Below are 24,420 nucleotides of genomic sequence, written 5' to 3' on the forward strand. Positions count from 1 at the left end.
CTCTGTGAGAGATAGTCCTCCTTGGTGAACACACTTGATACCAATGATGTTCCCTTCTCCCAGCCTCCCAGGTTCATGTTTCTCTGGAGTGCTAGAGGGACATTCCAAATAATCCCTGTGAAAGGTTGGAATTAGAGGGCAGTCTTCTATATGGTTACTTACAAACCTTTCTTGCTCGCATAATTTTCAAGGTTCAAAAAGCCTAGAGTTACCTAATTGCTGACTGAAAATTCTCTTTTGTCTATAACATTTCCAATTTCCCTTTTTAAAATCATTTCCTCCCAGATAGCAGCCAGAATATGAGTTATGTCCCCAGAACTCAATTATGTGCTTAAAATGAGCTGGAAGCTGCCACCTCCTAGTTTTGAAAATATCCAAAAGGTTAATTTACCTGGCTGCACATTTTCCATGCTTGATGTCTAGTGATCTGTCAGTTTCCTCATCTGTAAAATGTGAAGAATAACAGTATAACATCAGAACCTTGATGTGACATTGCATTAGTTCCCTGAGTCTGCTGTGACAAAGTACCACAAACCGGGTGACTTAAAACAACAGAAATGTATTCTCATAATTCTGGGGGTTTGAAATCCAAAATCGAGGTGCTATCAGGGCTTTGATCTCTTTGGAGACTCTAGGGTATTATCCTTCTTTGCCTTTGTTCAGTTTTTTTGTAGCCCCAGGTGTTCAAGGTTCCTTGGATTATGGGAGCTTCAGTCCAGCCTCTGCCTTCATATTTGTGTGGCTGCTATTTCTATGTGCCTATGTCCAAGTTTCCCTTTTTTCATAAAGACATCATCATATTGGATAAGGACTTCCTCTAATTACCTCATCTTAACTTGATTATACCTACAAAGCCTCTATTCCCAAATAGTCACCTCCACAGGTATTGGAGATTAGGGCTTCAATATATCTTTTTTGGAGGTCACAATTCAACCTATAGAAAAGATTATCCAAGTTTACCCAAAGTAGGTGGCCAAGCACAAAGGAAATATTATTACTGAACATCTAAGATGCACCTCCTTCCTTAGATTTTAGTATTTCAAAATCAGTATGTATCTGACAATTCACATGTGCATTAATTTACACGGTTGCCTTTTTCCTTTGAAGATTGTTATAAAATGTATGGATTACACCACATCTTAGAATGGTGCAAACATAGTATAAGTTGTTCTATAATAAGACCAAAAAACCTCAGTGTGTCAATGACCAGAAAATTATCTGATAGGAAAATGGAAATGTGGGTGCCTACAGATAAGGCCTGTAAGCCACCAGGGACTTAGGAAGAAAGGGTAATTGTTCCAGAAGACATGGGGTACAAATTCATTTCACAACACCCCATGAGCATCTGTTTTGTGCCAAGTTCCAGTGATGAAGGGAGGTGGCAGAGCTGAGACCACCTGAGATGGGTCTTCAAGGCACAGAAACCTGGAAGAGGACATGCATGTCTATGTAGGGGTCAGGGGGAGGCACAGAGGGCTGCTTGAGGGGTTGGAGAGAAAAATAGTTTAGGAGACTACAGGATCCCTGTATGGATAGAATGGAAACTGTAACCAAACAATCTACCTATGTGCTAATGCATATGAGCGTGTGTTTTTCTAGCAAGGCTTTGGTTAATAACTGTCTTACAAGTCCAGGGAAAATAGTTTTGTAATAAGCTCTTAGAGCCCAGGCTAGAGGACCTCCCTAAAAGCAGGGTGTTTCAGAGATTCCAGAGAAATTTTAATTAGGCCATTTGGGAGCTGTTCAGACCTGTGACTAGAGTCTGGGGCACAATCAAATGCCCCTGACCATGTGGTTGCCATTGGGCAAGTATTGCTCAGTCTAGACAAAAGATCTCATCCTCCGATCCAGGGGAGATGGAGATTATCCCCAGAAAGGTCCACTTGCCTCCATTCACTGACTTCTGTGCCTTTAAAAGTGTTGTTGCCTCTGCCTGGAATTTCCTTTTCTCATTTCCCAGCTCCAAATCTTATTTGTCCTTTCAGGTTCAGCTCAGTGATTCCCAAGTTCAGGGAGCTTATCAGGCACACAATGATGTGTTTTGATTATTCATCTGTGTGTTCCCAGTGCCTCACAGTGCTTGGTACAAAGTAGATACTTCTGAAAACACTTGTTGGGTGAAGGAAACCAAAGGACTAAAGGTTATAGGCTGCCCCCACAGAAAGCATGTTTTAGGGGAAGGCAAGGGAAGAAGGTATCTGAGTTAGGGCAGGGGATTCCAGAGGAAAGTCAGAAAGCCAATGAAGACAAAGTGGGAAAGATACACAGAGTAGAGACTCAGAAATGAGAGAAAAATGAGGACAAGAACAAGAGAGTTGCATGGGTAGCTGTTTGGTGACCTCTGGCAGGCACATTCCCCTCTGACTTCCCCATGTGCCTGGTCACGTGCATCTGACATGGGCTTTGAAGCACAGATCACTGGATAAGTGGAACCCAGGACCCTCCTCCTCTGCCTGGAAGGCTTTCCTGGAACCTCTGTCAGCAGAAGAGCTTCAGAGGGGAAGGATAGGAATACCGTGGGGTTCTGCAGGCCCAGGCACAGTCTCTCATCCATGCCTTCCAACAGGAAATATCCCCTGTTTCCTTCAGTGGAAAGTTATCTTCTACCTTCTCCCAGGACCAAACACAGTGATGGGAACACCACTGGGGCCTTTGCACTATCATCCTTTCCCTCTCTGTCATCAATGCAAGTTCCAAGAGAAGCTTCCTTGAGGAAGTAGTTCTTGGTAAGACTAAGGTACAGTTGCACACCCAAACAGAACCATAGGTATTGCCTCCTTTATCTTTTCTACTTGTCTCCCAACTCCAACTTCAGATCCTTGAATTCCCCAATCCAGATATACATTCCACCAAGCTCTTGTCCAGACTCCAGACCCAACTACCTTCCAGGAAGATCTCAGCACCAGAAAGCTGACAGGTTTATTCAAGTTGGGCTACAGTTGCCAGTTACAAAGGGCTGTCTTGGGAAAAGGTAGGTTGCATATAGCAAGTGAACAAAGTCCTGGGGTCTCCAGAAATTCTCTAATTGGTAGCATTCAGGGTGTGAACTTTAGAGAAGTTAGAATAGGGAATTTGAGAGTGAGAGAAGGTCAGCCTCAAGAACTGGCACCTTCATGTTTTCTTGCTGAAGAATTTGTCTATCTGACCTCTAGGATCTCTTTGTAGGCCCAGGACCAAACATAGTGATGGGAACACCACTGGGGCCTTTGCACTGTCATCCTTCCCTTCTCTGTCATCAATGCAAGTTCCAAGAGAAGCTTCCTTGAGGAAGTAGTTCTTGGAAAGACTAAGGTACAGTTGCACACCCAGGAGGACTGTATGCCAGCTCTCTTTTTTCCTCCACTCCAGCCGTGGTGAAACTGGTGTTGACTGCAAGTTTTCTAATTCCACAGTTTCTCCATTTTATTGCCCAGGGGAGAAGCCCTAATCATGTGGAGAGCTGAGCCATAGTCACTTTCTTCCTCTAACCCAGTACCCCTAATCCTGAGAGTTGGAATGCACCAGGATTCTTTCCTCCAGGGCTCTGCTCTTCAGAAGTCAATCTTCCCAGGAATGGGGATGTAGATCAGTGGTAGAGTACTTGCCTAGCAAACCCTAGGCCCTGGTTTCAATCCCTAGTGCCACAAAAGAAAAAGAAAAACTCTTACAGATGATCCATTGGTGAATGTGAATATTGGACTGGACAAACACCAACTTATCAGAAGGGTGATATAAACACAAGATAATCTTTAGAACCATGGTCTGGATATGCACTGATGCATCTAGAACATTTTAATATGTGGCTATTAAATGGATATACTTTCTGGCTTATTGGGGGACACGTTTCTTTTTAATTCAATCCAGAGTCATTTCTTGTCCTTGGGTGGAGAATGTGTGGAGCCTCTTAGAATATGATCCTGGAATATGGTGAATAGTCAAGGGAAATAAAAATCAAAGAAGAGCCAAATGTTGATTGGAAAAGAAAATGATGTGGGTATCATCAGCATATGGCCCAGGGTCTTCACTCTGTCAAGGTCATTTATGGTCTAATCCATGCAAGCTGGTAAATCTTTGAGCCCCCTTCCAGAGTGGAACAGCAAAGTAAGGATCTGAGGTAGGCAGCATATTAGCAGAAGGATCTTTTGCACTTGCTGGAGAGAAGACACTGGAAATCTCTGGGTTTTCTTTCCATGAGAGACTGGCAGAGTACAGTGTTGGTCCTTTGTTGTATTTGAGGCAGTTACGGTAATCTACCTCTTGGAGACTGAGGACTGGAGGCCATGGGAGAGTCCACTTCTTTCTGTGTGTCTTCACAGGTTCATATACTTCCCTTATCAATTTTGCTTGAAAAACAATACATTGACCACTGGTCTATGTTTTGGTTCTCTGTTATTCAGGCTAGATAAACCCCATGGCCTAATCATCTCTTCAGGAAAATGCCAGAATTGAATTCTGGATCTGCAGAGCAATGGTTCAGCTCTAGGAGTCCTTGGGACCTCAACAAACTAGCATCTGCATTCTGAGCAGCAAGGTCTTGAGAGAGCCATGATGCCTCTTATTCACATTTCTAAACTGACAAGCCATCTCCCTCTTGGTGCCTGCTGTTACTTAAGATGGTTCTGGTCACTCTGGTCTCTGTCAGGTACCCCTTTCCAGTAGTATGGCCTACAGTTCTGGCTGGACTCAAGTTGTATCTTTGCTCCTCCATCTCCATGAGCTAGGTGGCCCAGGGCATGTTATACAAATCTCCCTGTGCTTTAGTTCCCCTTCAGTATTTCAGTGTTCACTGGGATCCTCCTCAGGGCTAGACACTAGACACCATTTGAAGGATGGATATAGGAGCTGGATCAAAATATCTGGGACAGGGTGCTTATGCTTCCACAGTTGAATGCTTGATCCAGGTTACTCATCGTTAAAACCAGTTCATATAATAATATCCATTTCCCAGTGGTTGTGGGGAAGCCTAATTATCACTTGTGAAATGTTTTCAAGTTCTCAGAAGAAAGCTGATACATCATGGCAAAGTATGACTCTTACAACCATGATGCTCCCAAGCTTGCCCTGGGGGTAACCAGTATAAAATTGCCATTCATGAAACTCTGCTATTGTGACAAAGCATGACGGTTATCCATAATGATACTAATGTTTAAGGTATTGCTGTGCTCATGAAAAACTCTTAAATTGACCAGAAATTAAGATCTTAGACTAGGAAACCTGCTGTGAGGTTGTCCTGCTTTTGGAGTAAAAAAAAAAAAAAAAAAAATCTCTGAGCTTGGCAGTACCAGCTTGCAACAACATTCTTTAAGCACCTAACATGTACTAGGCAGTGTGTAATACATGCTTTCATTCAATTTTCCCAACAAGCTATGAAAGGCAGTTTTATTATTTCCTTTTTGCAGAGGAGAAAAACTGAGGATAAAGGTTGACTTCCCCAAGAAAGATGAAACTGGCACTTTTAAGTAGGATGACTGGGAGTGGAGGATGAGGCCAGTTCTGAGGTGACCACAAAGTCTAAGAGGGAGCCAAGGAGTACCTGAAGTAGGTTAGGAAAGTGAGGATGAGTTGCACATTTCCAGTTTGGGCATTCCCTGAATAGGCCTGCTGCCAACGGAGAGAAGGAATTCAGGAAGGGAAGACACCACCAGGGAGGGGAGATTTCTTTGGTACTAGGTAACATGAATTTGAGACAGCCAGCATATCTTGATGTGCTATCCTGGGGCTTGGAAAGGAAGTTGATATTCGTACTGTGGATTCATTGACAGATCTGACAGGTGAAGCCTGGGATAGGATTGTCAAAATGCAAAGTCTTACTAGTTGCTCCTAGCTCCCCGCCATCCGGGCTGAGTAGTCACTGGGGAAAATCTCCAGAAGGCGGCAAAGGCCTAGGGGACAGGTCTCTAGGAAGACTTCACCGCACAACTCCTGGACGGTGAGCTCGCCCCCCGCAGGCCTCCACCCAGTCAGCATTCCCTTGGGTTTCTCCCCTCCTTCCCTCGGGGCCACCTCTACTCCAACCTCCAGAACCCGCAGTCGGTTCCATTAGCTGCTTGGGGACCGAGGACTGGGGGCCGCCCAGACGCCGGGAACTCAGGGCGAGGCTCGGGCGCATGCGCAGCCGCCATACGGAAGCCCGGAAGGAGGGGTGGGGGGCGGTGGCTCAGGTTTCTCAGGGCGGCGGCGGGGACGCGCCTGGCGTTGGCACCATGAATCCGCTGTAACGCGCAGGCTGCGCTGTGCGGGGGGAGGGGGGAGAGGAGGACTCCGCGGTGTAGTTCTTCGCCATGAACCTGAGGGGCCTCTTCCAGGACTTCAACCCGAGGTGAGGCGGCGGTGGCGGTGGCGGCGGCGGCGGCGGCGGCGGCGGCGCCGGTGCCTCCGGGAGTCCGCCCTGGGGGCTTGGGGGCAGGCTGAGGCTTGGGCTCCGGGTAGACGCGGCAGTTGTGATGCTGCATCTCGAAGACCTGGGAGACTGCCAGAGTGTCCCTGCGGGTGACAGCGGCTCTCTGGGAAAGCAGTGGGCCTCAGCACCCATCTTCCCGCTTCTCCTCCAGTGCCAACTAGAACCACCCGACCACGGCCCAAGGCGTCCGGCCCGATCCCTGTCCTCCCCAAAGGAACCCCATTTTTCTCCTCTTGCCTTCCCTTATTGGTATCCCAACGTCCCCTTCTCGGTTCCATGTTCTCTCAACCCACCGCCTGCCCTCCATTCTCTGTGCCAGGGCCATCTCACTTGACCCAACACCCCTACACCCCAACCACAGCTGTTTCCTTCAGTTCTTGTCAGCCCTTGAGGTTTTTCTTGGATTTATACCCATCCCTTGTTTGTTTGATGCTTTGTTTATTCGATATCTGAAACATGATTGAATCCTTGGAGTCCATATCAGGGTATGGCAATACCTTACATAATGCCTTTGGGGGCGAGCCTGATTTTCCATACGCGTTTTCTCATCGGTCTTCACTATAAGTTTGTTTGCAGGAAGTAAATTTTGCTGTCCTTATTCCCCAGATGGGGAACACCCAGTGGACAGTGTGGAGAAAACACTGGCAAAGGAATCAAGTGTCCGTCCTTGCACTTGTCCAACTGTTCGGTAACTCTCTGTTCCCTCCCCCAGGCTGTGTGTTCCCTGAAGCAGAGACTTCCTGCTTTCCTCCTTTCCCCCAGCACCTTCTACCCCTGGAACATAGTAGACACATATGAAATGTCTGAAGAACTAAACTGAACCAAAAGTCCTGTATTGGAGACCAGGCCATATGTAACCTGGTGATTCTTTGCACTTCTTTGACTCATCTATAACATAAGGGGTTGGCCTAACTGATCTCATAATTCCGCTGCTCTGTGGATACTTCACAGATGTTTCCTATTTGCAAGTGGGAAGCCATGCACTTAATAAACCATTTGTGTGCTAGGTCCTCTGCTCTGTACTTTGAATGCTGGGCTGTCTCAACTTGGGGGTGAAGGAGGGAACCCCATTTTGTTTTTAAGTGTGTATTGTGGGCACACCTCGTAAACAGGCAACTTTGTACTGTGCAGTACTGAACTGTGGAAGCCCAGTGGAAACTATTGCTTGCTTGTTGGGGATGAAAGGAAGTCTTGGGAAAGTATTTCTGTATGATGGGGGTGCAGTCTCCTTAGGAATGGTGAAATTTAAAGCCATAAACCATCATGGCTTCTTAGATACTCTTATTCTTTGAGTTCATATTCTGATCTTGAGTGCCACTGTCCCTGTCACAGTGTAGTCATTATCATTGTTGGTCTTGAAGGCACTCCACATAGAGGAGCATATTTATAATACATAACAAAACTAACTGCAGTCCCTTCACTTGCTGCTTCTAGGAGTAGGGATTGGTGTGCAGGGAAATGGGAATGGTGCTGGGGTTGGACATGTTTTGTGTGTCTTCATTGTTTGGAGAGGGTGATAAGAGAGATAAGTAAAAGCCTAATTGTTTTTTGTCCTTGGGCAACCCACTTATCTGTCTGTTTAATCTGTAGAATGTGTATAATCTCTAAGTAGGATAGTGAGGCTAGATTAATGATTGATTGCAAAGTGCTTTACAAATAGAAAGTTCCAAGGCTTGTTCCCAATGTGACAGATAATCCAGAAATCACAGGGAACTGCCTCAAGTGATCTAAAAGGCTAACAGAGTTGTCAAAGCAGAACAGTGCTACAATGAAAACACCCATAACCATTTTTCCTTTAGCTTTGTTTTTTTTTTCTCAAAATACTAATATCTGGGAATTATCATGAAATACTCTATCTAAAGAGATTTATGTTAATCTTCAACTTTTATCAGTACCTTAATTCTACCTGAATTAAAATGCATCTCTGCCTGAAAAGTTTCTTTTTTTTTCTCTGAAAAGTTTAAAGGTCTTTTTTACTGCACTTTTTTCCTGAAAGTCAGTGTTGTTAACAGGAAATAGTAGTATTACCTTACAGAAATTTCAGTAAGACATGGGCCAAGTAATATTGGCAAGTTATTTCTTTTTAAGCATGTATTGTGGGCATACCTCGTTTCTAACTTCTTTCTTTAGTTCCAGACAATTAGAGAGCAAACTGAGGATGTAGACAGGAATATGCCTTTTGCTGGATCCTTAGATCTTGATGCTGCTGCTTTGCTCCCTGCCTCTAATTCTGAGCCAATTTAATCTCTCCCTCCTATCCCAGGACCTTGACACACACAGTTTTCTTCATCAGGAATATTTCCCTCTCCTCGTGATCTAGTTAATTGCTATTTATCCTTCAGATCTCTGGTCACTTGGTTCTTGCTGAGGATAGACTTCTTAACTTCCCAACCAGGGCCGCTGCTGCCTGTTTGAACAATCTTTGTAGTTTACCACATTCCTTCATCATGACAATTACTTGCATTTCTGTGCTATTTGATTGCTACTACTCTCTTCTACTATAAGCTCTGTGGGGCCAAGGTCATTACTATACCATTATTATACCTTGATATAATTATTGAACCAATATTTGTAGATTAAATGAGTGAATAACTCTCCTGAGCCTATAAGAGCTATCTAGAGCTGCTGTTTCAATCACTGTTTTCCTGGTGGGCCTGTGGCCTGATTCTCTTTCCTATTACCCTCTTCCTGCCTTCAGAGTTTAGCTATTCCATAGGAGACATGGGAAAGTCCTTGAAACTAAAGCAGAATGTGGCTGCCTTTCTTTGCAGATTATATATGTGACACAACATTATTTACTAGCATGTTTTGGTGGTTTCCAAGACATGGGCTGTGGCTCCAGATCTCTGTCCTGCCTTGTAGATCTTGGTGAATCTGAAACCACTGCAGTATTTCTGAAGCTCTGGAAACTGCAATGACAGAGAATTATTCACAAGTGTTAACACTAAGTTGTGTAGGGCTGCATCTGACCCTCTGCCTATTTCCATCTGGCACAAAATGGTTGATTGTGAACTTTTTTCCCCCATAATTGCTTTTTAGTCACACAGGTTAAGACTTGATGAAAGAGACACATTGGACCACCAAGAAGTCCTTCCTTTGAATGTTCTACACTTCCTAGCAGCTAGGGGTCTATTCCTAGACTAAATAAGCTAATAGAACTGCAAAATTGGCAAACCCTGATTCTGGGACATTCCCAAGGGTTAGGGATCTGGGATTGGGTGGAATTAAATGAGTACCCTGCCAAGACCATGAGGCCTTGAGATTTTCTACCTCCTTGTTAGAGTTGCTGGCTCAGAAAAGACCCTTCAGCCCTGGTAGCCAGGCAGCTATGGAAGAATATAAGAACTCTGCTAGGCCTTTGAAGTTGTCCACAGCAAGCTCCTGGTGGAAATATTGTGCATCTCTCATGTGTGCTACACTATAAAAAAAAAAAAGACTGAGAAATGCCCCTCTGAGGGTTCTGTAGTGTGGGTGTAGAGTACATGTTGAGGTCAGTAGTGTTTGGAAATTTCTCTGTGCTGCATCTTCTAAAGTCCTCCTATCCCTTACTTAAAGTCAGGAAAACTGAATATAATTGTTGATAGCATAGTTCACTAAAGGTCTTTAAGTGTTGTTTGCAAAGTCTAATTAAAGTATTAATACATGGAGCAACTCCCAAGTTCCTACTATGTACCAAAAGATGTGCTAGGTGCCTTAAGTACAAGAATAAATGGGATGCAGTCCCTCTTTCGGTGCTCAAGCCTAGTGAAAGAAACAAATGGAAAGAGAAATAAAAAAATTAACAAAGTGCAAGGCATTACAGAGATAAGATCCAAAAGCCACAGGAGTACAAAGGGTAGAGCCACTGTGTAGAGCAGACAGGGAATATTCCACAGTGAAAGTGACTTTTAAGCTAGATTTTAAAGGATGATTATTGGGTTTTATCAGACCAGAGGACAGGAATAGTATCTTAGAAAGGACAAAATATGCAAAGACATGGGGCTTTGAGAGGGCCTAGAATGTTCAGACAGTGTAGAAAGGTCATTGTGGTTTGAGTTCTACAGACAATACCTGCCCTGTATTATAAAAATACATAGTGTCAGTCACTGCAGATATTCTCTATGAATTGTATTTTAAAAGCAGGTTCCTAATCCATCAGCATGAGTGCGATGTCAGTATTGTCAGTGAGCTTACTACTCATCACCCAAATGATTATTGTTCTGTCATATAAAGCCATTTATAGTCAGAAAATTGTCTTAAATTTACTGAATTTATGAACAATAGCTGTGATTTATTGAGTTTTAGTTAGCAGGCTCATTTTAGAGTCTTAGAGAGTTTGTGCCTTCCCTAAAGTTATTAAGGTATTAAAGGGCCAAGTTGTAATTCTATTCCAAGAGAGTTTCCTTCTGATGTCTATGCTCTTTCCTGCATGCCATGCTCTCTCTCTAGTTGAGTGACAGTCCTTTTCCCCCATGACACATTAGTTCCAGTATACTAAGAAACCTTCTATTTATGAGTTATAAGTGATTAGTCAAAGCAAACTTTATATTCAAGATTATATATCCAAATGAGTATTATTATTCAAAGAAGTTACTGGGGAGCAAAAAGGATATATGCCCCTTCCATTGCTCATACTACTTGCTACTCATCTCTAATTCCCTTTAGAGTCAGTTTTACAAATCATATAAGAAAAGCTGTCTTATTGCATTATAATCATATATCATTTTGAACCAAAATAGTTCCACCTAGTTTGATCACACATCGTATTCACTAAACTTGGTTCTGGCTGGCTTTTGGCAGTTTCCAAAAAATCAAATCCACTCTCGGTGAAGATTTGGCACCATTTAGGATATTCAAATGAACAGACTGTAGACTCTCAGGGTGCTTCTAAGGGGAAAGCTTCAAAGACAGTTTGAGCAATGACATATTGCTCTGCCTCCCAAGGAGGCTGGATAAAGGAGACAAGTCTCATTTATAATGTATAATTTCTGGTTTTGAAAATTATTCCCATTACTTTATAACTAACACATATTTTTTCTTAGCAGTGAGTTCTTTGAGGGCCAGGATTTTGAGACACTGAATAAATGTGTTGAATGAGTGGATGTTGATTTGATATGTATCACTGGAAAATTCCTTTTTTTTTTTTTTTTTTTAGAGAGAGTGAGAGAGGAGAGAGAGAGAGAGAGAGAGAGAGAGAATTTTAACCTTTATTCTTTAGTTCTCGGCGGACACAACATCTTTGTTGGTATGTGGTGCTGAGGATCGAACCCGGGCCGCACGCATGCCAGGCGAGCGCGCTACCGCTTGAGCCACATCCCCAGCCCCTGGAAAATTCTTGTAGGAGAGAGTGGATTGGAGGAGAATTAGTTTCCTAGGACTCTTTAAGAGATAAATTTCCTAATATTAAACTGGGGGTTTCTGATTGTTCTGCCTGGTGATCATTTGTGCCTTTACAAGGTGTCTAGAATTCCAGTTAAAAGCATTTAATTGAACCTTGAAGATAGGTGATTCATAACTATAATTCATACTCCCTAGCTCTGACCTACTGGAAAAATGAAATTGTTGCATCAATACGGCAGAACTTTTTTCTTTCATTATACGACTAGAGCTACAGTAGGCAAAATGTGTAATTTGCTCAGGACTTTCATATTATCTTAATGAATCAGTATAGGAGCAATCAGATGAGGAGACAGACTTGAGAGTGGGGAGTAACTCACCTAAGAACACACTGCTGATAAATTAAATGGCAGTTAAGGAACCTGAATGTAGATTTTCCCAATGTCCTGGGCTCTTTCTAGCCCTCCTTAAGAGTCATTTGTTTTTATTTGAATTTTGTACTTTCTTATAGCTACTGATTAGGTGCTCTTAAAATTCTTTTCATCTTAATAAAACCAATTAAAATCTTCACCAAAAGATTTTTAACTTGGATAATTTAGTACTGCTCAATGTAAGAAGTTCAGCCCCTTTAAAGTTTTTGTGAGAATATCAATTAGCAGTTCGTCAATTTTAGCCATTCCCTCATGCCATAGACATGTATGTGACATCCAGAGTGAGTGAGAGTGTGTGTGTATGTGTGTGATATAGAATGTGTAATAGTAGACAAGCATGTATACATGCTTCCGTTAAGCCAGAAGCTTCCACTAGAGAAAATTCTTGTGTGAGATAGAATATGTAATAGTAGGCAAGCATGTATACATGCTTCGGTTAAGCCAGAAGCTTCCACTAGAGAAAATTCTTGTGTCTGAAGAGAGTCCAGTTACATTCTTTTGATTTGTAGAAAATAGATACTAGAACTTTCATACTCAAAACATCCTTTTGCTGTGTATATTCCCTTTCTTCTTTCTTCCTCCTTTTTTTCCCACCACAAAGCTGACAGAAGGAATTCAAGCCTGATCAGAAAGATCGGCATAAATTTTAGAGAGGATACTGCTTTTTGGTGAAGCTCATGTGGCACTACTTTAGTGATCATGCCCTAAAATTTCTGATTCAGATGAGAAAGGAATTTTTTTCTACTGAGGAATGAAACCAGGGAGTGTGCATGTTAGGCAAGTGCTGTACCACTATCCTAACCCTAGGAATAATCTGTTTTAAAGGTGTTGCTATGGTTTGAATGTGTACTTCAGAAATTCATGTGTTGGCAATAGCTAAACTGTGGAACCAACCTAGATGCCCTTCAGTAGATGAATGGATAAAGAAAATGTAGCATATATGCACAATGGAATACTCAGCAATTAAAGAGAATAAAATCATGGCATTTGTAGGTAAATGGATGCAGTTGGAGAAGATAATGCTAAGTTAGCCAATCCCCAAAAACCAAATGCCAAATGTTTTCTCTGACTTAAAGATGCTGATTCATAATGGGGTTGGGGGGGACATGGGAGGATTAGATAAATTTTAGATAGGGCAAAGGGGAAGGAGGGTAAGGGAGGGGGCATGGGGTTAGGAAAGATGATGGAATGAGATGGACATCATTACCCCAAGTACATGTATGAAGACACGAATGGTCTGAAGATACTTTGTATACAACCAGAGATATGAAAAGTTGTGCTCTATATATGTAATATGAATTGTAATGCATTCTGCTGTCATATATAACAAATTAGAATATTTTTTTTAAAAATATTAAAAAGAAAAAAATTCATGTGTTGGAAACATAATCCCTAAATTCATACGCTAATAGTATTTGGAGGTGGAGCTTTTGGGAGGTAATAAGAATTCAATGAAATCAGGAGGTTTGAACTCCCATGATGGCATTAATAATTTAAAAGAAGAGGAAGAGAGACCCAAGCTCACACACTTGCTGTATCTTGCTATGTTATGCCTTCCTTCATATTATGATACAGCACAGATACTATCATCCATTGCTGGTGCCATGCTCTTAGACTTTTCAGCCTCTAGAACTATAAGAAATCAGTTTTCTTTTTTTAAAAATAAATTATCCAGTTGTTAAGTTATAACCATAGGAAACAGAATAAAACAAAACAAAAAAAAAGTGGTGCCAGGAGTGGGGCTGTTTTTAAACAAATACCTGAAAATGTGGAAGTGGCTTTTTTTATTGTCGTTCCACAATGTCAGAATTTATTGAATAACAATAAATTTACAGGCTACACCACCTTCATCAGTGGCAGTTCACTGAATACTTGTGGATCACTTGGTAGTCAAAAGCTGGACAATCACAGGTTCTTTTATTTCACTTTTAATATCTATAATATCTAAGCACTCACAGCAGACATCACACCTCACACAACTATACATATGGGTTACAGAAAGGCCAAGAAGGGTTAAGTAAGGCAGGCACAGAGGTTCAGGGGATGAACTGAGAGCAAAGGCAGAGAACACAGATGGATGCAAAGAATAACTAACTGTAGGTGGTCAGACAGAATCACAGTCTGGAACCAGCAGAACTTATTCAAGGTGCAGAGCTGTCAAAATGCAGGAACTTGAGGCTGTGTTTGTGGCTCAAGTAGTAGAGTGCTCGCTTAGCATGTGAGGCACTGGGTTCTATCCTAAGCACCATATAAAATAAAGATATTGTATCCACCTAAAACTAAAAAATAAATATTAAAAAAGTGAAGGAACTTATTCTAGGCCAAGGTCTGGACAGTGGCAGTTTCACAGTGTCAGTGTGGAGTGGGACTTAAGTGATCAACACAGACAGGAAAAACTACACTCTACTAAAGCCTGAGGCCAGAGATTTGGAGGTTTGTTGCTGTGGTGATTTTCATAGGCAAGACTCAAGACAAGTGAACAGGTGATGGGGTCAAGGTGCCACTATGTCAAGTTTTGAGGTGCCCCTCCTTTTATGGGTCTGGAGTGACCCGTTTGGTGTTCTATTGTGTTCAATGCTCATGGGCCTAGTTTTTTTTTTTTTTTCAATATGAGATTGATATGCCCATGTGTCTGTGTGCTTCTGATTAATTTGATAAATTTATGGGTGGTCATTCTTTTGGGTTTTTTGTTGTTGTTGTTTTTTGTTTTTGTTCTTTTTTGTATTAGGGATTGAACCCAGAGGTGCTTAACCACTGAGCCACATACTCAGCCCTTTTAACTTTTTTTTTGAGACATAGTCTCACTAAGTGTCTTAGGGCCTTGCTAAGTTGCTGAAGCTGGTTTGAACTTGCTATCCTCCTGCCTCAGCCTCTGAGCTGCTGGGCTTACAGGTGTGTACCATCGCACCCAGCCATGGGTGGTCTTTCTTGTTAGCACAATTAATTTATTTATCAGTTTATGCCTTATGGTTGTGCCAGGCGGATGGTGGTGGTTTACTTGTACAAACAGGTGTAGAGTCATTTCACCTCAGCCCTTAAACACAAAGTGGAGTAGCTCAAGACAAGCTACTGCTCTACCAAATAGAGTAACAAAGGTTTAGGCACATTCTAAAATCTGCTGTTCTATACCTCGCACAGTAACTTGGGAGGACATAGCTGCTCCCTACAGTCTCACTAAATTGCTGAGGCTGATCTTGAACTTGCAATCCTATGGCCTCAACTTCCCAAATTGCTGGGGTTACAGGTGTGTGCCACACCATTGGCTCCTGTGTTAATTTTTACAAGGATTTTTTTATGTCCTTGGGGGTCCTGGAACCAATTATTCATGGATACTAAGGATGGATTGTTGTGTGGTCTTCATCCCTATTTTATGGCATACAATTCCTAAGTCCTTGGAGTTTCCAAAGTGTGCAAGGCCCTTCAGTGGATGAATGGATAAAAAAAAATGTGGCATATATACACGGTGGAATATTACTCAGCAATAAAAGAGAATAAAATTATGGCATTTGCAGGTAAATGGAAGGAGTTGGAGAAGATAATGCTAAGTGAAGTTAGCCAGACCCCCCAAAAATGCTGAATATTTTCTTTGATATAAGGAGACTGATTCATAGTGGGGTAGGGAGGGGAGCATGGTAGTAGGCATACTCTAGATAGGGCAGAGAGGTGGGAGGGAAGGAGGGGGTATGGGGTTAGAAATTATGGTGGAATGTGATGGACATCATTATCCAAAGTACATGTATGAAGACACAAATTGGTGTGACTCTATTTTGCGTACAACCAGAGATATGAAAAATTATGCTCTATATGTGTAATATGAATTGTAATGCATTCTGCTGTCATATATTTTTTTAAAAAATCAGTAAAAAACCAGCCTGAGAAAACTAAAGGCATGGAACTCCAGACTGTGAGAATGCTGAGTAGACTATGCCCAGCAAAGCCATAATGATAGGGCTAATGGAGGCCATGGGAGCCCAACAGTCAAAGCAGTGTGTCCAGGAGGTGACATATGGAGTGAAGGATTATTTTGGAGTTTTAAAAATTGAATGTCTTTCTTGTTGGGTTTTGCACTGATTTGGGACCTATTATTATTTTCTCCTTGCCTAATGTCTCCTTTTTGGAATGGGAACATCTGTCCTACCCTTGTCTTACCATTGCTTTTTGGGACTAGGTAATTTGTTTTGATTTCATAGTTTCACAACTGGAAGGTGAATCTTGGCTTGAATCTCACCCATGTCTAATTTAGATGAGACACTGGACTTTTGAGTTAAAACTGAAATAAGTTATTTGAGACTATTGGAATAGATTGAATGCATTTTTAAATCCATGAAAAGTGCATGGATTGTGAAAGTCAGGGGGCAGAATAGTATGATTTGAATGTGTCCTTCAGAAGTTCATGTGTTGAAAACCTAATTGCCACATTCATAGTTGAATGTATTTGGATGTGGGGCCTTTAAGAAATAATTAGGATTAGATGATATCAGGATATAATGGCGTTAATGGTTTTGTAAGAAGATGAAGAAATGGTTTTGTAAGAAGATGAAGAAAGACCCAAGCTATCAGCTTGCTCTGTCTTATCCTGTGATGCCTTCCACCATGTTAAGCTGTAGCAAGAATGTTCTCACCAGGTGCCAATCTGATCCTGGCTCCATGCTCTTCAGACTTCCTAGATTCTAGATCCATGAGCCAAATAATCTTCTATTCTTCATCAGTTACCCAATGTGTGGTATCCAATGATAGCAGCAGAAAACAGGCTGACAGGTGTAATTGGGAAAGTAAAATTTAGGAAGTAGTGTTTAGTATTAAAATATCCAGAAGAACATCCTTTTGCTAGTTTGTGGAGAATTAAGCAAAGTACTTTGGTCTGAATGTTTCTTGAAAAGTAACTCAAAATAGTTTAGGCTTTGTGAGTTTTTAAATTAAATGCTCTTGTTACTGTGTTATTGCAGCATCATTCTCTTGCCAGTCAGGCTTGGTATTTCCTATTTGATAATGCAGTCTTCTTTTGGAATGGTTTCAATGTTTTGGTAAACTTGAGATGCTGGAATTTCTTTTTCCTCCAAATAAAAGAATATATAAATTATGTCTTTTAAAATTTCCTATTACAGGGGCTGGGGTTGTGGCTCAGTGGTAGAGTGCTCGCCTAGCATATGTGAGGTCCTGGGTTCGATCCTCAGCACCACATAAAAAATGAATAAATAAAATAAAGATATTGTGCCCAAAGATTTTTTTAAAAAAATTCCTATTATATTAATTTGTCTTATTTGCTCAATTTTATGGTGTATTTTTTTTCAAAGAACCAGCTGTTAGTATTATGAATTCTAGTTTTATGTCTGTATTTCTACTTTTAGGGTTTTTAAATTTCCAAATTTTGGGTTTTCTTCCATAAATTTCCTAGCTAGAAACTCAGTTCAGTGAATTTTGGGGCAGTACTTGGATTTCCCCAGAACGTGTTTGTAGAGGGTCGGTGTGAGTTTGGGAATAAAGAATTGCTGTTTGAATCTAAAAAAAAAAAAAAGAAAGAAAAGAAAAGAAAAAGAAACTCAGTTCATTTGATTTCCCTTTACAGCTTTTTTTTTTTTTTTTTTTTTTTTTTTTTTGCTTTGGCAGCATCCCAGGCATTTTAATGTTTTAGTAGTATTTTAAATATTCCATAATAGTATTATGGAATAATTTAGTCATTATTTAGTCCTTAATTTAGTCATTATTTAAGGAAGGAAAGTAACATTCATTGAGTTTTCCCTGCATAGTGCCACGCCTAGCAATAAGTGCTTTCTAATTGGCTATTTAATTCTTACCTCAGCACTGTCTGATAGAGGTAGTATTTGCTGCATTTTGCTCAAGAGGAATGTGATACTCAAGTAAAGTTTATGCTAAATAATCTTATCAAGTCTACTACACTGCTTAACAAGTCAGTACTGAAAACAATCTAAGTGGTTTGATAATTATCATTGTGTTTTTGTTAGTTTATTTTGAATTATGTAGTTTCTGCCTCCAGTCTCTACAGAGTACAATTGTATACCTTCCATCACATTCTTGCTCATCACCCTCATCAGTGATTCCCTATTGCCAATTGACCTGTTACAAGGACTTTTACTTTGATATTCAAATTCTGCTAGCATCTTGCCCCAGCCAACCTCTTTCTTGTTCTCTCCAATGGCCTTTCTTCTGTCTCCAGCATTCCACCAACCATGGTTTACAGAACATACTTTGTGTTTAGTCTACTGAGATATCAAATCCTATCTATAACTTTTAAAAATCCTATTCTCTTTGTCTGGAATTCCCTATTACTAGCTTGCTTCCCAGACCTCACCTCTCTTTCTAGCTGTCTCAGGGTAATGAATCTCCCAAGTCTCCAGTTTGCCATAAGATGTAGTTATTTGTTGATGCATCATCCCCCATTGCTATTCTTTGGGTATCAGGAGGAAAGAGACTATTGCACCTCTTTATATATTCAATACATTTCAAGCACTCAAATACTGTTTAAAGTTTTAAATTTGTTGTATTTGTATTGTTTATTGCTGTCCCATGATTATTTATTTCTCCCTGGAAAAAAATTATATGTATATAAAGAAAGTATGTTTTCTTTTCCTAGTAATTAATTATTAATATAGCCATGCTATTTTTATCTATTCTTAGTGTTCATTTCCATAGTTGCCCTAGGAACTTTGTCTACTTTATCTGTAATGATTTAGCAGCATGTACAAGTTCACAATGAAAATATTTCCGTATGATCATTAAAAAAAAATTATCATCTTAATTCCATATTCTGCAACTATGCAGTTAGGTTTTTGTTATTTAGTATTTTCTTAGTAGTACTTTTAGTCTTCCAGTTGGGGGTTGCTTGAAATATACTTTATCAAATTACTGTGATAATAAACTGCTTATCTCATCCCCACCCAGGTATGATAGATTTCTCATCTCATACCTTTCTGGTAGTTGGGTTAACCTTTGACATTGGTTCCAAGTATGACTACTGAATACAACATATTTATAATTTGTTTTTTAATCTTCTAAGTGGCCTTTTTAAAGTATAGCTCTAATAGGAAGAATAATGATGTCTTCCATGTATACCCACATATGTTCTGTGTCATGGCAAAAGGGAATTAAAGTAGCAGATGAAATTAAATTAGCTAATCAGCTGACATTAAAATAGGGAGATTATTCTGGTTTCTCTGGTCAGGCGCCATATAATTACTAGGTCTTTAAATATAGAAGAGGGATACAAAGTAAGAAGTCAGAGTGATTCAATGTGAGCAGTTCCAAACTCTTCATTGCTGACTTCGAAGGTAGCAGAAGGGGCTGTGTGCTAACTAATGGGGTGGCTTCTAGAAGCTGGAAGAGGCCAGGAAGCATTCTCTCCTCAAGCCTCCAGAAGGAATGCAACTCTGCTGAAACGTTGAGTTAGCCAAGTGAGACCCATATTGGACTGTTGACCTCCAGAACTATAAGATAATAAGTTTGTGCTTTTAAGCCTTTAGTTTTTTAATTTGTATGGCAGCAGTAGGAAGTTAACATAAGGACATTCAGCCACTTTATATTTCTAACTCCAGTAATTGAATCATAAATTGTATTTTATACAATTTTGTCTTCTTGTAAATGAAACTATTTCCTTTCCATTTTTCTTTTTTCATGTAATAGACATAAAGCTCATAGGTTTATCTTTTAATTATATAAAAACCATAAAATAGTCACTTTTCTAATACTTAAAACATTTCAGTACTTATAGTTTCATTAATTCCACTACTCTTATTAGGTAAGAAAATTCTTTTACAGGGAATAATGCTTACAGCATTTACCTCCCCCCCATCTATTTTTTTAATTTATACTACTTTAGAAAAAAGTGCCTCTCTATATTATCTAGTTTATATATGAATCCTATGTCTGTTATTATCCTTTCATTTGTTAACTTTCCAATTCCTTGATTTAAGTATTGTGTTTAAGACTACTGTTTCTGCTAATGTTATTTGTATCCATAGCTTTGGTTGACAGATTGTTTTTGATTTTACAAGTTTGCCTGTGCTCTATTATATTTGTGATGACTCTGTTTTTATCAGCTTGTGAATCCCCTACACCACCATCCACCACAGGCCTTTTTCTTCTCCAAGGTCTAAGGGACAGAGTCATTCTTTGGCTTCTTTCAGTGTTACCTCCCTTTTGCTTTGTAGCATCTAATAAAAACCTGTCTTTGTTTTTGAGTATTAATAATAATAACATGTACTTAATATAGTAGATATTAAACTTTTCCACAAATCCCTGGAGGACCTTGAGACCCTTTCCATCAGGTTTGCAAGGTTGAAATTATTTTCATAATAAAGATGATGTTTACCTTTTTTTCTCTGGGTTGACAATTGGCACTGGTAGTGCATAAGCAGTGGTGGGTCAAATAGCAGATACTTGGGTATGAATGAGGATAGTACTACCAGCTGCATTAGTCATGGGATTCTTCACTGCCACACATTTTCACTTTAAAATGCCAGTTTCAAAAGCAGTAAGAAATGTTAATCTTGGTTAATCTTAACCCCTGAGTATATATCTAGTTGAACATTCCAGGTGATGAAATGGAGAAAATGCATAAAGGCCTTCTGCTCTAGACTGATATCCAACAGTTGACTCAAGGAAAAAACTTTATGTGAGTTGCAAGCTTCTGGAATTTTTTTATGGAACACCATTTTTTAATTTGAAGGACAATAACAGAGCCTGTGGTTCTGTGTATTAGGGTATTTAGCAGATATTCTCTCAAAAATACCAGAAGTGAACCTGCCACTTCAAGGAAAGCAACTCACAGTATTTTGCAAATGTTAAAATTTGAGCATTCATGAGAAAATCAGATTTTTTAAAAACTGTATCTGTCACCATGAGCTTGATATGCTTCTAGGACTTAAAACACTTGATAAAGTAGGTGGTGATAATAATGAATGTGAATTGTTTTTTGCTGTTGTGTAGTGAAATGTGTCACCATTCGAAAGATTTTCATCAGTGAATCAGTTTTTTCCAGTTGACCTTCATGTAGTCATACAATCACACAGGGTTAAGAGTCATTTAAAATGTGACCGACGAGTAGATTTACATGCGGTAGAGTATAAAAAGACCATTGACAAGATTTCAGACTTCACATGTATTTAAACTTTAAGAAACTATCACATGAATAGTGGTGTCCCATTAAAGAATATCCACCATTATCTGAAAGAGTCATTAAAATACTGGGTTCTGTTCTAATTATTTATCTCCATGAGGCTAGGTTTTCTTTGTATGCTTGAATCAAAACAGCATTGTAACAGAATGGATGTAAAGGTACATACCTATGGGAGGCTAGAAATTTAAAATTTTGCAAAACTGTAGAAATAATACTATTCCTCTCACTAAGTTTGTGTTAGTTTTGGAAAATAGTTTTTTCTATAAATGTATGTTATTTATGTTAATATGTAATGTGCCCACTCTTGTTACTTTTAAATAATATTTTAAAGTAGCCATTTTAAAATCTGATGAATAGCAATAGATATAACCATATCATCTCTTTGTGGTCCTCAGTAATTTTTAAGAGTGTAAAGGAGTCCTAATATTTAACATTTTAAGACCTACCAATTCAGTACTTTACAGAAAGCACTTTTCATAATTTTTATATTATATTCATAATACATTATGAGGTATAAATTGTTACCCTAGTTTTACAGATGAGAATACTATGACCCAGATAGACTAGATATATTCTATTTAGCAACCACTTTAAATTTGATGGTCTTCCAACTCTCTTGGAGGTTTGCTTCTGAGTTAAATTTCGTAGGTCCATCTCCTTATTACCTTCCTATATTTTTCAATTGAAGTTCCTTATGTCATTATGTATAGTACAAAAATAGTATATTTTCCTCACAGAAAAATCAGATATCCCAAGCAAAAGCATGCAATTCTCCCCAGCAAACGTAACTGTAAACTGTTTAGATGGTCTCCTAAGCATATTTAATTATCAGTGTAAAGTCAGTATATTCTAGTACACAATTAAAAAGCTACTGGAGTCAAATAGATCATAGTTTGAATCATAACTCTGTGAGCTCTTAGACAAGTTTTAACAACTAAGCCTCCATCTTTAAAATGGGAATAGTCTAAGTACCTACTTTATAGGGTTGCTGTGAGGCTTAAGTGAGATAATGCATAAAGAACAGCTTAGTGCTTGGCACTATAAACACCATAAACATTCAATAAATGTCAGCTGCTGAGGATATGTATGTGTGTATGAGTAGTCACATCAATAGATAGGTCAAGTTTATTGGGATATATTTACATGCAGTGAAATTTATCCATTTCAGTGTATATCCTGTGAATTTAACAGATCCATACACTTGTCTAACTGCCACCTAAAGATGGATATAGAATGGTTTCAGCACTGTAGAAAATTCCTTAATGCCAACCTTTCCCCCAACACAACCACTGGTAACTACACTGATGTGTTTACTATGTCTAGGAATTATGCCTTTTCCAGAATGCCAAATAAATGGAATTGTACCATGTATTGTTTCAGTCTGAATTATTTTGTTCAGCATAATGCATTTGAGGTTCATTCATGTTGTATGCATTCATAGTTTGTTTCTTTTTACTTCTGGTTACTATTCCATTGATGGGAGGTACCAGGATTGGCTAACCACTCACATGGATATTTGGGTCGATTTCAGTGGTTGTTAAGAATAAAACTGCTGTGAATATTTAAATAGAAGCCTTTGTGTCTTCATTTTTCCCTTATTCTTGGATAAATACCTAGGTATGGGATTCCTGGGCCCTGGAGTTCCAGTTGCTCCATATCCTTGCCAACAGTCATCAATTATATTAATGTTAACCCTTCTAATAAGAGTAATTTTATCTCACTGTGTAACCATTTGCACTTTTTAGTGACTGAAAACTAGTCATCTTTTTAAGTGCCTATTTGCCTTTTGTATATTTTCTATGATAGTGTGGTTTTGGCCATTTTTATCAAGTTGTTGTCTTAACTTTTAGTTATAGAAATCTTTTTTTATAAACTGAGTATAGACACTTTGTCAGATATACGTTTTCAGGGTGTTTTCTCTCACTTGATGCCTTAGCTTATTGTTTGGTTAATTTTGTCTTTAGGAGAGTAAGAGTTTTTAATTTTGAAGAAATTCAGTTTTGTCCCATCTAAGAAATCTTTGCCTAACCATAGGTTGCAAATACTTTTTTTCCTATATGTTTTAGATGTTTAATAATTGTGGGGTGTTACATTTAAGACTGTGGTTTATTGCACATAAATATTTGATTGTGCTGTGAGGTTGTTATGGTTTAGATATTAGGTGTCCCCAAAAATTTCATGTGTGAGACAACACAAGAAGGTTTAGAGGTAGAATGATTGGGTTATGAGAGCCTTTACACAATCAGTGATTTGGGCTCCTGATAGGAATTAACTGAGTGGTAACTGTAGGTAGGTAGGGTGTGGCTGGAGGAGTTAGGCCATTGTGGGCATGCCTTTGGGTATATATTTGTGAGCTGAGCTTAGTTTCTCTGCTTTCTGAGGTGAAGTCCTGAGCCTCTTTCCTCTGCTACACTTTTCCACCAGAATGTTTTGCCTCACCTTGAGTGCCAATGAATGGATCTAGCTTTCTATGGACTGAAACAATGAGCTCCAAAATAAACTTTTCCTTTTCTAAAATTGTTCTTATTGGATCTTTTGGTCACAGAAAAAAAAAAAAAAAAAAGCTCACTTAAAAATCAGGGTGCATTTTTTTTTCATCTATCCAGTTGTACCAGCACCATTTATTGAATTACAAACATTTCTCCATTGAATTGCCTTGGCACTGTCTTTCTTTTTAGAAGTTTCCTAGAATAAAGTAGTCCATAATACCCCTTAACTCCTATCCCTTTAATGTTTATAGGACTTTGTAGTGATATACCTGCTTTCATCCTTGATATTGATAATTTGTGTGTACTCTTTTTTTTTCCTGATCACTCTGGCTATAGATTTACCAATTTTAATTTTTTTTTTCAAAAAAAATAGCTTTTAGTTTCCCTTTTTCTTGTCTATCTCTGGTGTATTTCATTGATTTATGTGCTTATATTTATTATTTTTGTCCCTTTGTTTATTTGTAAATTTTTTCTTCTATTCCTAGTTTCCTAAGATGGAATCTTGGATCATTTACTTGAGAACTTCTTTTTTTAAATTTAATTTAATTTGTATTTCAATTTATTTTAAAATGATACATAAAAACTTAAGATTGTACATTTATTAAAAGGGGTGTCATGCTGGGTACAATGGTGCATGCCTGTAATCCCAGTGACTCAAGAGGCTGAGAGTAG

At 39.3% G+C, this 24,420-nt stretch overlaps 1 protein-coding gene across 3 annotated transcripts in view; it reads left to right on the plus strand.

Annotated features, from left to right (window-relative positions):
* The first annotated feature begins 6,159 nt into the window (after positions 1-6,159).
* Tmem185a (transmembrane protein 185A) overlaps positions 6,160-24,420 on the plus strand; it is a 56,657-nt gene continuing 38,396 nt past the window's right edge. For all 3 annotated transcript variants that reach the window (XM_077793606.1, XM_077793607.1, XM_077793604.1), the window contains exon 1: positions 6,160-6,298. In XM_077793606.1, the coding sequence (XP_077649732.1) occupies positions 6,261-6,298 (38 nt within the window). In that variant the 5' untranslated portion in view covers positions 6,160-6,260. The remainder of the gene's footprint in view (positions 6,299-24,420) is intronic.

Source organism: Urocitellus parryii, chromosome X (genome assembly GCF_045843805.1).
Source record: "Urocitellus parryii isolate mUroPar1 chromosome X, mUroPar1.hap1, whole genome shotgun sequence".
Classification (NCBI taxonomy): domain Eukaryota; kingdom Metazoa; phylum Chordata; class Mammalia; order Rodentia; family Sciuridae; genus Urocitellus; species Urocitellus parryii.